The sequence below is a fragment of the Sminthopsis crassicaudata genome, chromosome X (assembly GCF_048593235.1).
Source record: "Sminthopsis crassicaudata isolate SCR6 chromosome X, ASM4859323v1, whole genome shotgun sequence".
Classification (NCBI taxonomy): domain Eukaryota; kingdom Metazoa; phylum Chordata; class Mammalia; order Dasyuromorphia; family Dasyuridae; genus Sminthopsis; species Sminthopsis crassicaudata.
The window spans coordinates 39,831,294-39,843,505 of record NC_133623.1 but is presented as its reverse complement, the minus strand read 5'-3'; the positions used below and the strand labels follow the sequence as shown (position 1 = coordinate 39,843,505).

At 42.3% G+C, this 12,212-nt stretch overlaps 1 protein-coding gene across 1 annotated transcript in view; it reads right to left on the bottom strand.

The window, feature by feature from the left end:
• Positions 1-480: 480 nt before the first annotated feature.
• The window catches only part of ATP11C (ATPase phospholipid transporting 11C (ATP11C blood group)), a 157,427-nt gene continuing 145,695 nt past the window's right edge, over positions 481-12,212 (bottom strand). Inside the window, 2 exon segments of the mRNA XM_074278585.1 lie at positions 481-940; positions 4,500-4,653. Coding sequence (XP_074134686.1) covers positions 614-940; positions 4,500-4,653 — 481 coding nt within the window. The 3' untranslated portion in view covers positions 481-613.

Here is a 12,212-nt window from a genome sequence, read left to right as displayed (position 1 = left end):
GGGTGAAGCCGAAAGGTGTGGCAGTGAATGACCCACTATTCTCGGCAGGGGAGTGGGGGGGGGGCAAGAAGACAGGAGAGGAGAAGTGGATGCTGCACAGGAGAAGGTCAGATTCCTGGCTAGAATTCTGGCCAGTGCTGGGAAGGACTCTATCACTCATCCCCAAATCCGGCCTCACATACCCAAACACACACACCACTGGGGAGATATGGTCTATGTGGTTATAGGTTAGTGAGGGGGAAAATGATCCGTGACAAAGTTCACCGCTCATCAGCCTGCCTCTCTGTTTCCTTTCAAAGGTGTTACTGGCCTCCTATCATCTGAAAGGCCGTCTTTGCTAAGCTGGGGTGGGGTTGGGGAATCTGAGGGCCCCGGGGAAGCGGATGGATATAATAATGCAGACAGTGACTCTCTGAGCCCCACCAACTCCCACCCCACCTAGAGCTACCCCTCAAAGAGGACACACACCAAAGGAGCTGTTAAGTGGAAGTTTTATTGCTGTGAAAGCACAGCGGCAGAGGCACTAGGTGATCACTGGTACTGGCATTCTTGAAGGCAATTAGCAGCTGTGACTGGATGGTCGAACACTCCAAGAATCCCAGGAAAATGTAAATCAGCATATGCCCAAAACTCTATTCACATTCTTGTAAACCTCGAGCCACTGCTTGGAGTTGAGGGGGCCAAATTGGTGGTAAAGTCGGCACTCAAGGTAGGCTGTAAGATTAGTAGGGAGAGCATAGTGGGTGGGGGATCCCCTGTAGGAGACATAGCCCTGCCAGCTACAAAGGTCCGATGGTTGGACGAGAAATTGGAGAAGCAGTCGGGCATAGATCCCGGGGTTCAGAGCTTCCTGCACTATAGCATCATCTAGATACACGGGAATAGGGTTGAAAGCAATGTTATCCAGAGTACCTGGGAATTCACCCACTTTCAGGCCTCCCTGGAGGGGGAAAATGGAGAAGACAGCTTATTGGAGCAGGGTATACAAACCAGGGCTCAAAATATTGACATATCTGCAAGATCCCCTTCCTTGCCCCACCGACCACCCCCGCCCAAACCCCAGACCCCAACTGCTTGGATCTCTTGGTACTTCTGACTAGCCTTCCCAACATCATGTATGCAACCTGTATGGGGCAGCCCCTGCCATGACTGGAAGGCATCTTGTGCTGAAAAGTCATCAGGGATGAGAGAGTCCAAATACCAAACAGAAAACAGGGTACACTGTGAGCCAGGTGAGGGGAAGGAGAAGAGAATGAGGAAGAGGAGAAGAGAGGAAGTGGACTTTTCCCTTACCTCTTAAAGTCAAACTGGTGTCTTAGCAAAGGATCTCGGACAAAACATGATGACCGCTCTCTCCTTCGTGATGCTCCCTCTGCTGGTGGGTAAGAGTGGAGCTTCACAACATTATAATTTGGATGGCAATCTAAGGCACACCTAGCCCTAGGGTCATTCCTTAGCCCGGGTCACCCAATGACTTGGATGGAACTCATTAAAGTGTTTTATGTGGGGAAGGTGGACTTTTCTATGGTACCTAGGGATTATCTGCCTCAGGTTGGGCCCCGGGGGTATCCCTGCCACCCTGCCCAGGGACTTGCTGCTGACAAAGATGTGTATAAAGGAGTTGGAATCCAGCTGGGTACATGTATTTTGGCACCACATGGAGGGACCCAAATGCTCTGGTCTACAAAAGTTCCTGAGGAATCCATTGGTGTATATGATTGTCAACCTCCCCACCAGAGAGCTCAAGGAACCAACCAGGAATCTCTGACTGTGGATTTGGCAAGGGGTAAGAGCATGAGACTTTCCTCATAGAGCCGAAGTTGAGCATGTATGTTCGGGGCCATTGGAAAGTGCTCCAAACCAACTCCTTGCTATATTCTCTGGCTGAAATTGTGAAAGAAGTTTCCTGGGAGTTGGCAAACCAGGGCCTGTGGGCCTAATTCAGCCCACCACTTGCAAGCTGAGAATGGCTTTTGTAGTTCTAACGTTTTATTGCATTGGCCCTCAGGTCACAGTTTGCTAACCCATGGCTTGATAAATGATCCTTTGTGACATTTAGGAGTATATTTAGAACTCTCTTTCCCCAACATTCACTTTAGGCCACTACCTCATTTAGGGCCTCAAGAATGGTCAACTTGTTACTTGATCAAAATAGCAGTAACTCCAAACTCTATAATGACCCTGGTATGGGCTATTCCCTCCAGCGTGTGCACCACACTCCCTCTCTCCATCTCAATAAAGGACCTCCAATTCAATATCACAACAACACCCACTTTGGAAAAAAGTTCTGTGACCCTTTCCCCCCACCTTGTAAATTCATCACTTGATGACCAACCTTTGGTCTCTACATACTTAAGCAACACTGGTCCTCCTTATGGTGACCTGCAGAGTTAGTCTCTGACCCTTTCCTTAAAGCCTTTCTAGGTTTCTAGAATTTTCCAGAGCTTAGGTGTTGGTGACTCAGACTTCAAGAACTCAGGGTCACCTTTATAGCAAGAATAGCAGGGTGAGGAGGGGGAGAATCATGACCTCCCACCTATTTATCATCCTTTACCCATCACTAAGAATCTAAATTGCTTTTACATTTTCTCCCAGGAAAAGAGAGGAGGAGTATTGCTGGGTCACTATTGAAGCCTTCCTTTCTGAAGCTTCAAGGAACTCAGCATCTCAAAATCAATTTTGTCTTTCAGATATCAGATAGGAAGATTAAGCACTTAGAGGGGTCCTCTCTCAACGCTGGGGAGTGGGAGAGGATGTAGTAAATCTGGTCTAGTAAATGACCCATGGAAAAATCACAGCACATTATAAGTCCCTCTATCTTACCTAACCTGGGGGCCGAAGGAAAATTTTGGAGTACTTCAGCATGGGTGTCAAACTCACTAGCCAAAAGTGGGCAGTCAGAACTAAATTCAGCAGTAACTGGACAATGTTTCACAAAATCAAAATACAACATAGATAATGCCAGTTTGTGGTTTTTTTAAGTCAAGATACACTCTGCAGGGATCCATTTCTATTTGAGTTTGACACCTCCTGCCACAGAGTACTCATACTGAGTACAGAGTAACATATTAAGAAAAGGGTCACTGGGAGTCACCTCATTTAGAATTATAAGTCCAACAACAACAACAACAAAAATTTCTAACAGCTTTGATCAAAAACTATTTTTGTTGTTGGTATTGTTGTCCTTGTTATTATTATTATTTTTTTTTAACAGTGGGCAACTGATCAGAAAGCAGCATCAGTTATTAAAACATCACTGCTTCACCCTAGAGACCAAGAACCAGAATGGGAGGATTAAGAAAAGGAGGAGCAGGGGGCAGCTAGGTGGCGCAGTGGATAGAGCACCAGTCTTGAATTCAGGAGGACCCGAGTTCAAATCTGGTATCAGACACTTAACACTTCCTGCCTGTGTGACCCTGAGCAAGTCACTTAACCCCAGCCTCAGGGGGGAAAAAAAAAAAAAAGAAAGAAAAGGAGGAGCAGAGCATGGGCCATTGGTGCCCTTGGAAAATTACCATACTGCCCTCACCCAATACTGCCACTACCTGTATTCACACAAGGAGCATGTCTACTTCATACTTTGTCAGCATTCTGGTTTTGCCTTTTCAGACCTTGGACAGCGCATCGTGGTAAGGCCCTACTTTCCCTAGTAGAGATTTCTCTGCCCATGACTCCGTGATGCCAAAAACAACCAATCAATTATAGAAATTCAATTGGAAGAGAAAAATTCAGCCTAATCAGTTTGGTGACTGCTCAGTCAGTTTGGTCTCATATGGGCCCATGTGCCCACAGCTTAAGATTGCTTTCTCAATATATTCCTTTTGCTCCAGCTGCTGTCAGTTCACCAGAAACTTGGTGTGAGGGGGGTCCAACTAATAACATGAACTTTCATAGGCATGGCCTTGTTTAATGAAGCTCTTCATCAAAATGGACAAGAGCTCACATCTTCTCTGCTAGCCGTGTCTGCCTTTTCCTTTCTCAAAATGTTCTTGAGATATTCAGAAAAGATGACAGACAATATGGGACCAAGTGATTAGGCTGACACAGGGCAATAACATTTCATGAGCCTCCAACAATCAAACCTATTCAAAGAGAAAACATAAAACAAGTTGGGCTTGATGCTGAAAAGGACCACATCGCCCAACTGACCAATAGAAAGCAAGCCTTCCAAAGAATCCAAGGGAAAATTGTCTATCAGGTGACAGCCAAAAGGACAAAGCTAGGTACTCGGGCTTCCCCATCCAACACAGAAGAAGTCCTAGGCTCCAGAAACTGTTTAAGTCTAGAACAGAAAACTGTTAACATGGCTACTTACCACCTGGTCGGGGAACCCAGTTTTAACTATACTTGCTAATGCAGAGGTGGCAATGGAGTGATGGGTCTGCAGGGAGGGGTTTTAACATGCAGCAATGAATATAATTCTACAGCAACTGTCTTTCACTCCTGGCAGAGAGAAGCCTTGCTCAGAAATAAGTGTATAAATTAGGATCAGGTCTTACCTTGGGAGTCTGCCTCCTGACATTTTTAACCGCTATCCTAAGAATCTCAGGGAAAAGGCTGACAAAGACTAGAAGAATCATTGTCAGCCATGTCGATACAGAAGTCACCATGTGGGCAAATATAAAGTACATCCTTTGTTGCTTGAGAAAAGGCCTGGAGTGAAGAAGAAAAAAGAGAATGAAGTAGATGTCATCATTAGGAGTAAAAATGTCAAGGAAACAAACTTAATAAAAGTCTCAACTACCTCCATTAATGAAAATACTTGTCCAAAGAACTCACCACCTCTTAACCATCTTGGGGGAAAAAAAAAAATCAAAACCAAAACCAAAATAAATAAATAATTAAATAAAGCTAAACAAGACAAACAAAAACTTGTCAGATATGTTGTGAGAAAGGAAATAATGGTGATACATTTACGAGCTGAAAACAGCCAGGCCCTGGGCTGTGCAGCTGCCACTTGATGAATGTTTTTGAGTGCTAGAGAACATCAAGGCTTCAAGGTATTTATTTCTTGAGAAATTCAGATGAGGTTTTAGGAGGACAGGGATCACATTTGTCCCTGCTGCTTTTATTAATACAAGTATGGCTTGGAGCCTCCTCTTCAAAAATGTAAACCCCATTTTTTACCAAGAGCATGAGGGATGATTTCCCAAGAATGTAAGAACTTCTAGAAACCAGAAACCAGTTGATAATCTCTTGCAGACTGAAAGCATCTGCCAGGCACGTTGACAAGCCCTGACCTTGGACAAAATCCTGTGTCCAGTGGATATATGTGTGATACGATATATCCATTTCTTATTGTCCAAAGAGAAGCTACTAGATCGGAAAAGTATTATTCAATCCATAACTGGACTTAATCCTAAATCATGCTTAAGGTCTAGGCAGATTATAGGGTCGTGAATGAACAAATCATGCGGACCTCTGTTACACATCTCCACAGCTGAGAGCCATCAGGTGGTAAGGAGGCACCCTTTCCTTGAGAACCATACTCTCTATATTTCTATCATGCTTTTCAGCCTGTTTTTATCTTAAAAGTTCCAAGAATGGGAAGTAAGGAACTGGTGTCACCGTAACAGGTAGACTAGAACAGAAGGTGCAGGGCTCCATCCCTGTTCCATTCACCGTTTCGTTGTGGGTTTTGGGGGGTAATTAGTGATTTGGATGAAGGTGTAGATGACTGGCATGCTTATGAAATGAGGGGATAACCTGAAGCTGCAAAGAATGGATGATAAAATTAGGACTCCAAAAGGCCTCAGTTCATTTTGTAATGGACCAAATTAAAGAAGACAAAATTTTGGAGGAATAAATGTGAAGTTCTGTATCCTAGAATTCAAAAAGCCAATTGCACATGTAGAAAATGGGGGGAGACTCGGCTATTTATGGGAGGAAAGACCTTGGGGATTTAGTGGACTCCAAGCTTAACATTCGTCATCACACAAGACCCATGTCCAGTCCAGATGGAGTCACAGGATAATGACACTGTGTTGGGCATTTGTAGAATACATTTGCAGTATAAGGTTTCATTTATGGGTTCCTCATTTCAAGAAAGACAATGCTAATCTGAAGCATATCTAGGAGGGCAACTGGAGAAGGACCAGGCTTGGAGTAAGGAAGACAAGTTTAAATCCAGCTTCAGATACTTACTAGCTGTGTGACCCTGGGCAAGTCACATAACCCTACTTGCCTCAGTTGCTTCATCTGTAAAATGAGCTGGAGCAAGAAATGGCAAACCATTCCAATATCTCTGCCCAGAAAACCCAAATGGGGTCACAGAGAGAGAGACAAGACATAAATGACTCAATAACAACAACAAAAAATTTCCTTCACCGTAAGTTTCCAGGTGATAGCAAAATGATCATTTGATAGAAAGCTGTAGTTGACGTTAGACTAGAAGTCCTCTGAGGTTCAGTCCAACTCAGAAAGCTAAGCTTCTAAGATAGGTAAAAATAACAGAAAATGTAGGGATTCATCTTTATGTCCCAAGCCTCATCAAGACTCCCTCTGCCTCAGAAATCAATATCATGTGCAAGATCCCATGAGCCCCAAGAGATTAGCTCTGACAACATTTAAACAATGGATTTCACAGAGTCTCTAGTCACACTCTGCCAGCTTATTTATATTCATAAAGCATTTAGGTATACTTGGACAACATTTCATTGTTCATTAGGTAAGAATGTAAGAATCAGGAAGATTCAAATTCAAATCATTTCTGTCACTTACTAGCTGTGTGACCCTGGGCAAATCACTTAACCTGAGTCTGCCTCAGTTTCTTCATCTGTAAAATGGGGACAATAATATATTACCTTCAGAGGCTGGGGCGAAGATCAGCTGAGATAATAAAAAAGTATTTTTCAGACCTTAAAGAGCTATGGGAATGTTAGCAATTTTTAACATTAGTAGTAGTCGAGTTTTATTGTCAAAAATACATAGAAAAAATTTTACGTTTTTCCTCCTTGGTATAGATCAGAGAATCATGAAGTCATAGCCAGTCTCAGAGATTGTCTAGACTTTTGTTATTTAAAAAAAAATGGAGGGGATGGATGGGTCAAAAAAGTTTAAATTATCATATGGTTGGGTTTTAATTTTTTCCTATGTGTCTGATTAGGCCCTTGGGCACTTAGGGATTCCATCCAGGAGATTCTGCCGTGTTCCAGGCCTTGATGCAAATAGAGTAGATGAAGAATGTATATTGTCCAGACTATGACATACAGTTGGATGTGCAATGCATAGAGCTCATCCATCAATGGATGTATCTTGGACAGATACTGCAAATGGATATGAAGATGGGCTCAGAATTAAATAGGAGGAGGAGAAAGAAAATGAGTGAAATTGCCTTCGGGAAACTGTAGAGTTCTTTTAATGACCCCCCAATCTTCTCCTTGAAGGAGACACTAGTATTCTGTTTAAACCAAGGCAAGTCACTCTGCTCCTCCATGGTACTCGTCTCTTGTGAGAGGGTGGAGGTGGGAGAGAATCTTCCTTTAAGGAGGGTACTCCAGCCAGCCAGCTCTTCCATTTTCCACCTGATTGCACTTCTTTGCACTTTCTCCATCATGGTCCCTTCCCTTCCCAGATGAGCTGGAGAAGGAAATGGCAAACCACTGCAGTATCTTTGCCAAGAAAACCCTATGGACATTCCACTGCAGTCACGTAGAGCTGGACAGCTTGGTAGTGCAGTAGATAGGAAGACTCATTTGATCTCTGACACTTACTACTTATGTGACCCTGAGCAAGTCACTTCATCCTACCTCAGTTTCCCCATCTGTAAGATGAGGTGGAGAAGGAAATGGCAAACCACTCAGTATCTCTGCCCAAAAAACCCCCCAAAGGGGGTCACGGAGAATAAGACGTGACTTAAAATGAGTGAACAACAACAGACTACCCAGCCTACCACTTGTCTGATTACCATTTGACATCCATATCACAGGATTGGCAATCAAAGGGATCTTAGAATTGTGAAGAGAATTGCAAATGAGGAAAATGAGACTAAGAGAGGAAAATAATAACAATGAATTCTGCTTAAATCGAACTCTGAACTTTGGTGAGGTGCTTAAGACACATTCTCGTTTGAGGCTTACCACAACCCCCTGAAATACAGCCACTCCCCTTTATATCCATTTTAAAGAGAAGGAAACTGAACTTCACAGAAGAAAAAAGGGAAAGAAAAAAGTATTTCTACAGTACCTACTATGTGTCAGGCACTGAGCTTAGAGCTTTTAAAATATATATATATCATCTGATTCTCACAACAGCCTTGAGAAAGGGTCATTATTAGCCCCATTTTTTCAAATAAGAAAACTGAGGCAAACAGAGATTAAGTGATTTACTTAGATCTAGAAGCTAGAAGTTGACAGGTGGTATTTGAACTTGGGCCTTCCTAATTCCCAGTTTAGTGCTGTAGCTGCCTCATGAGTTGCCCTGGTATGTTACTGTCTTATGATGGAAAAATCATCTTTAAAAAATTTAAATAAAAGTAAAACTCAAGCTCTAGAAAGAGGGAGGAACTTATCTGAATTTTCCAGAAACATTTCAGAATTGAGGGAAATGAATGCAGGTGTTCTCTGCCCAGAGCTCTCACCAAGATGTCCTCTGTTTTGGGTCTGGCCAGATGATACGAGCTTTGGTGAGCCAACTTGAATATATTGATATTACTGAAAAAAGTTTATACACTGAGGACATGCATGACCACTTGACTTCAATCATATGTTCACTTCATCATATGTGATGAAAAATAGTGGCGAGTGGGCCATATGTTTGACAAGAAATTAAGAGAAGAACGTCCTAACTGGGATTGTGTTTGGGACCTCAGAGAAGAGAAGGAAGGCCTCCAGGCAATGGAATGACCTCTTTTATAGAGATGAGATCTATGAAGACATGAACAAGGCATATCAGATTAGTAAAACATGAAGGAGTTCTGCACTGCACTGGTACAAGGAAGGAGGTCACAGATCTAATCCTGTATCAAAGTATGGTGAAATGACTGGAGGATCACTCTTGGATGTAAGAGGACCAGGATTCAAGTCTTACTTTGGACAAATACTAGCCTGTGACCCTAAACCAAGCATCCTCACTACCTAGTGCCACCAGCCAACATCTCAGGATATGTTACGGATGAATCACTGCTTTTCATTGTGTGCTGAATGAAAAGTTCTAAAGACATAGTCTTGAGTAATTAGCAATTTTATAAAAATTTATAATACTACATTTCATTTATAAGATCTTATTATTTATAAATTAAATTATTTATAATACTACATTTAATTTATTAGATTGGTTTATTTATAAAATGATTAATTACCCAGATACTATGTCCCTAGAATTTTTCATTTGTCACAATTGGCAGAAGGAGCCTCCATACAGGGAGTACCACATAAAAATAAAATCCCTGGTCTTAAATCTCCCACTGCACTGCTGTGTGACCGTTCCCCCGACCACCTCCCTAATATTGAAGCATCTCTTAACAATAACCCAAAGCAAAAGCAAAGCAATGTTTTCTTTGGCCCTAGTGCTCACACTCATTCTCTTCCCAGGTGCTATGGGCATGCCATAATTATACATTTCAGAGTCTGTCAACTCTAGGCATTGACCTTCTGTATAGTTAATTTTCCTACTAGTTTCATTTCCCAGGGCTGTGCTTATTGGGCTTTCTTTTAGAAATAAAAATCAATGCCCTTTTCAGAACAGTGAAAACTTCTTCTAATTATGTCTCAAGTGACAAGAACATATTTCAAATACAGTTCTCAGATTTCTATCCTTCAAGAATCATCGGTCAAAGAAGTCGAGTTGGTAGGCACCTCAAAGGTCATCCATCCAACTACCTTATTTTACAGAGGAGGGAAGTGAAGCCCAAAGAGGTTAAGGAGCACAGCCAAGGTCCCACAAACAAGAAAGTGGCAGGGATCCGAACTCAGTTTTTCTGGTGCCAAATTCAGAACTCTTCCCATGGCAGTGTTGCTTCTCACCGATGAGATCTTCTGCACTGATGCACATCATACCCCCTTCCTTATCTTAGTAGACGATGTAAGGGGTCATTAGGGTCAAAAGCCTTTACTTCGTTCTGGTCTATCTTTTGATCATAAGCCCCTTGGACCTTGGCTGGGCTGGCCCTTGAGTAAGACACTAGGAGATATAGCCCCTCCACTGGATCTCTTAGATTACCATTTACAATTATTATAAACATGTCCAGCTAGGAGATTATTCTGGGTTCTTCCCCATCAATGAATATTGATTGCACGTCCTCTATGCCTACGGCAATGAACAAGGTATGCTGTTCCCTCTTGGCTTGGCTTTGTGACAAGGGAATCAGTCCAGGAGTCAGGTGAGCTACCATCTAGTTCTGGGTTTGTGACTAATTTAGCAAAGAACCTTAGGCCAGTCACTTCCCAACTCTGGGAACCTCAGCTTCATACTCTGTAAAAACAGGGAGCTGGATGAGATGGTCTCTAAGTTCCTTCATTCCAGATTTAAAGTATTCTCCTGACTATTTGCCTCAACAAGATGAGGATGAGGGAAGGAAAGCAGGAGGACAAACAAAAGAACAAAATCAATCAGCCAAGTCACAGATACCTAGGCTCCCCATACTGTGCTAGGTGCCGAAAATACAATTTGAATTCAAAGCAGCCGAGAATTTAGCCCTTTGAGGTTTGGAAAATTGTTCCACTTCCCTTGTCAAATCTGAGCTTTAAAATAACGCAGGAACATGGGTGGTATGGGTATCATCACTCCCAATTTGCAGATGAAAAAACTAAGAGATAAATAGGTCATTTGCATAGGCCACACAACTAGTAAGCCTCAGAGGTTGGAGTAAATCCAGCCTTTCTGATTCCAAATCTAGCTCTTACTACACCATGCTCTCTCTCAATAAGCAATTAAGCAATTTGAGAAAGGATCAATCGACATTTATTAAGCCCTAGCTCTCCGCCAGGTACGGTGCTAGGTGTGTTTAGGATGTACGGACAGAAATGGGCACCTGGCCAAGATGTGGGTTTGGAAACCTCAGTGGATTTCACTTAACATCATCAACACGGAGATGATTACAATTTGCTCTATTAGTCAAAGCACTGAGCTATGTACACATTGCCAGCAAGAACAAATCAAGAGCTAACTAAGCTTAGCAACAAAACCACTAACATTTAACCTCCGTACAACAGGTGAAATGCACACCAGGCTTCTCCCTGCCAAGCCCAAGGCCCAAAGAGCCATAGTGTGCCTCAATATTTCCTTAAGAAAGTCGATGAAGAAAAATAGGAGAGAATTTGCCCAAGGCAAAGGTCATAAATCATGAGAGCACCTTACTGCCACCATCACTGCTGCCGCCGCCACCACCATCATCATCCTCTTATTCACCATTATCCTCATCATCAGTATCATACATCTAGAGCTGAAAGTGATACCAGAGTTTATTGAGTCCATCGCTCTCATTTTTCAGAAAAGTAAATTCAGGCTGCGCAAATTCAGATGGCTTAAGACCACAGGATTATAGCTCTAGAGATAAGAGGGACTTCAGAAGACATCTGGACACATCCTGTCCCCTTCCCTTCTCAATCATATACTCAAAGAAACCCAAGACACTGGGAAATTAAATGACTTGTTCAAAGACACTTAATTTGGTAATAAATAGCATAGTTGAGGTTAGAGGCTACAAATGCAGTCCAAATGCACCACAGTCTCCCATCTTTTATTTATTATTTATTGTTTAATTAATTCTTCTTGCTAACTGGATTCTAAGTGACACCCTTTTGACCTTCTGAAGGTTAACAAATGTAATCAGCACACTCCTAGGGTGACATCCTAGGCCAAAGCTCCAGTCACTCTGCCTTTGTTACGATTCTCATCTCAGACCGAATGCACCCAGAAATATTTTCTGCTCACCTAGTCTAATTTACACTGGTACGTTACCAGTTTTCAAAGGTGAACAGCATGAATTTATTTCTTTTTAAGAACATTATGCTTTTGTTCACAGTAATAACAAGATCATATGATGATCAACTGGGAATGACACAGAGATTCCCAGCACTATAAAGATCCAAGACTATTCCAAAAGACTTATGATGAAAAATGCTCTCCACCTTCAGAGAAAAAACTGATGGAGTCTGAATGCAGATTGAAGCATATTTTTTTTTGCTTTCTTTATTTTTCTCATTTTCTTTTTGTCTATGTTTTCTTTCCCAACACGACTAATATGGAAATATGTTTTGCATGACTGCACATGA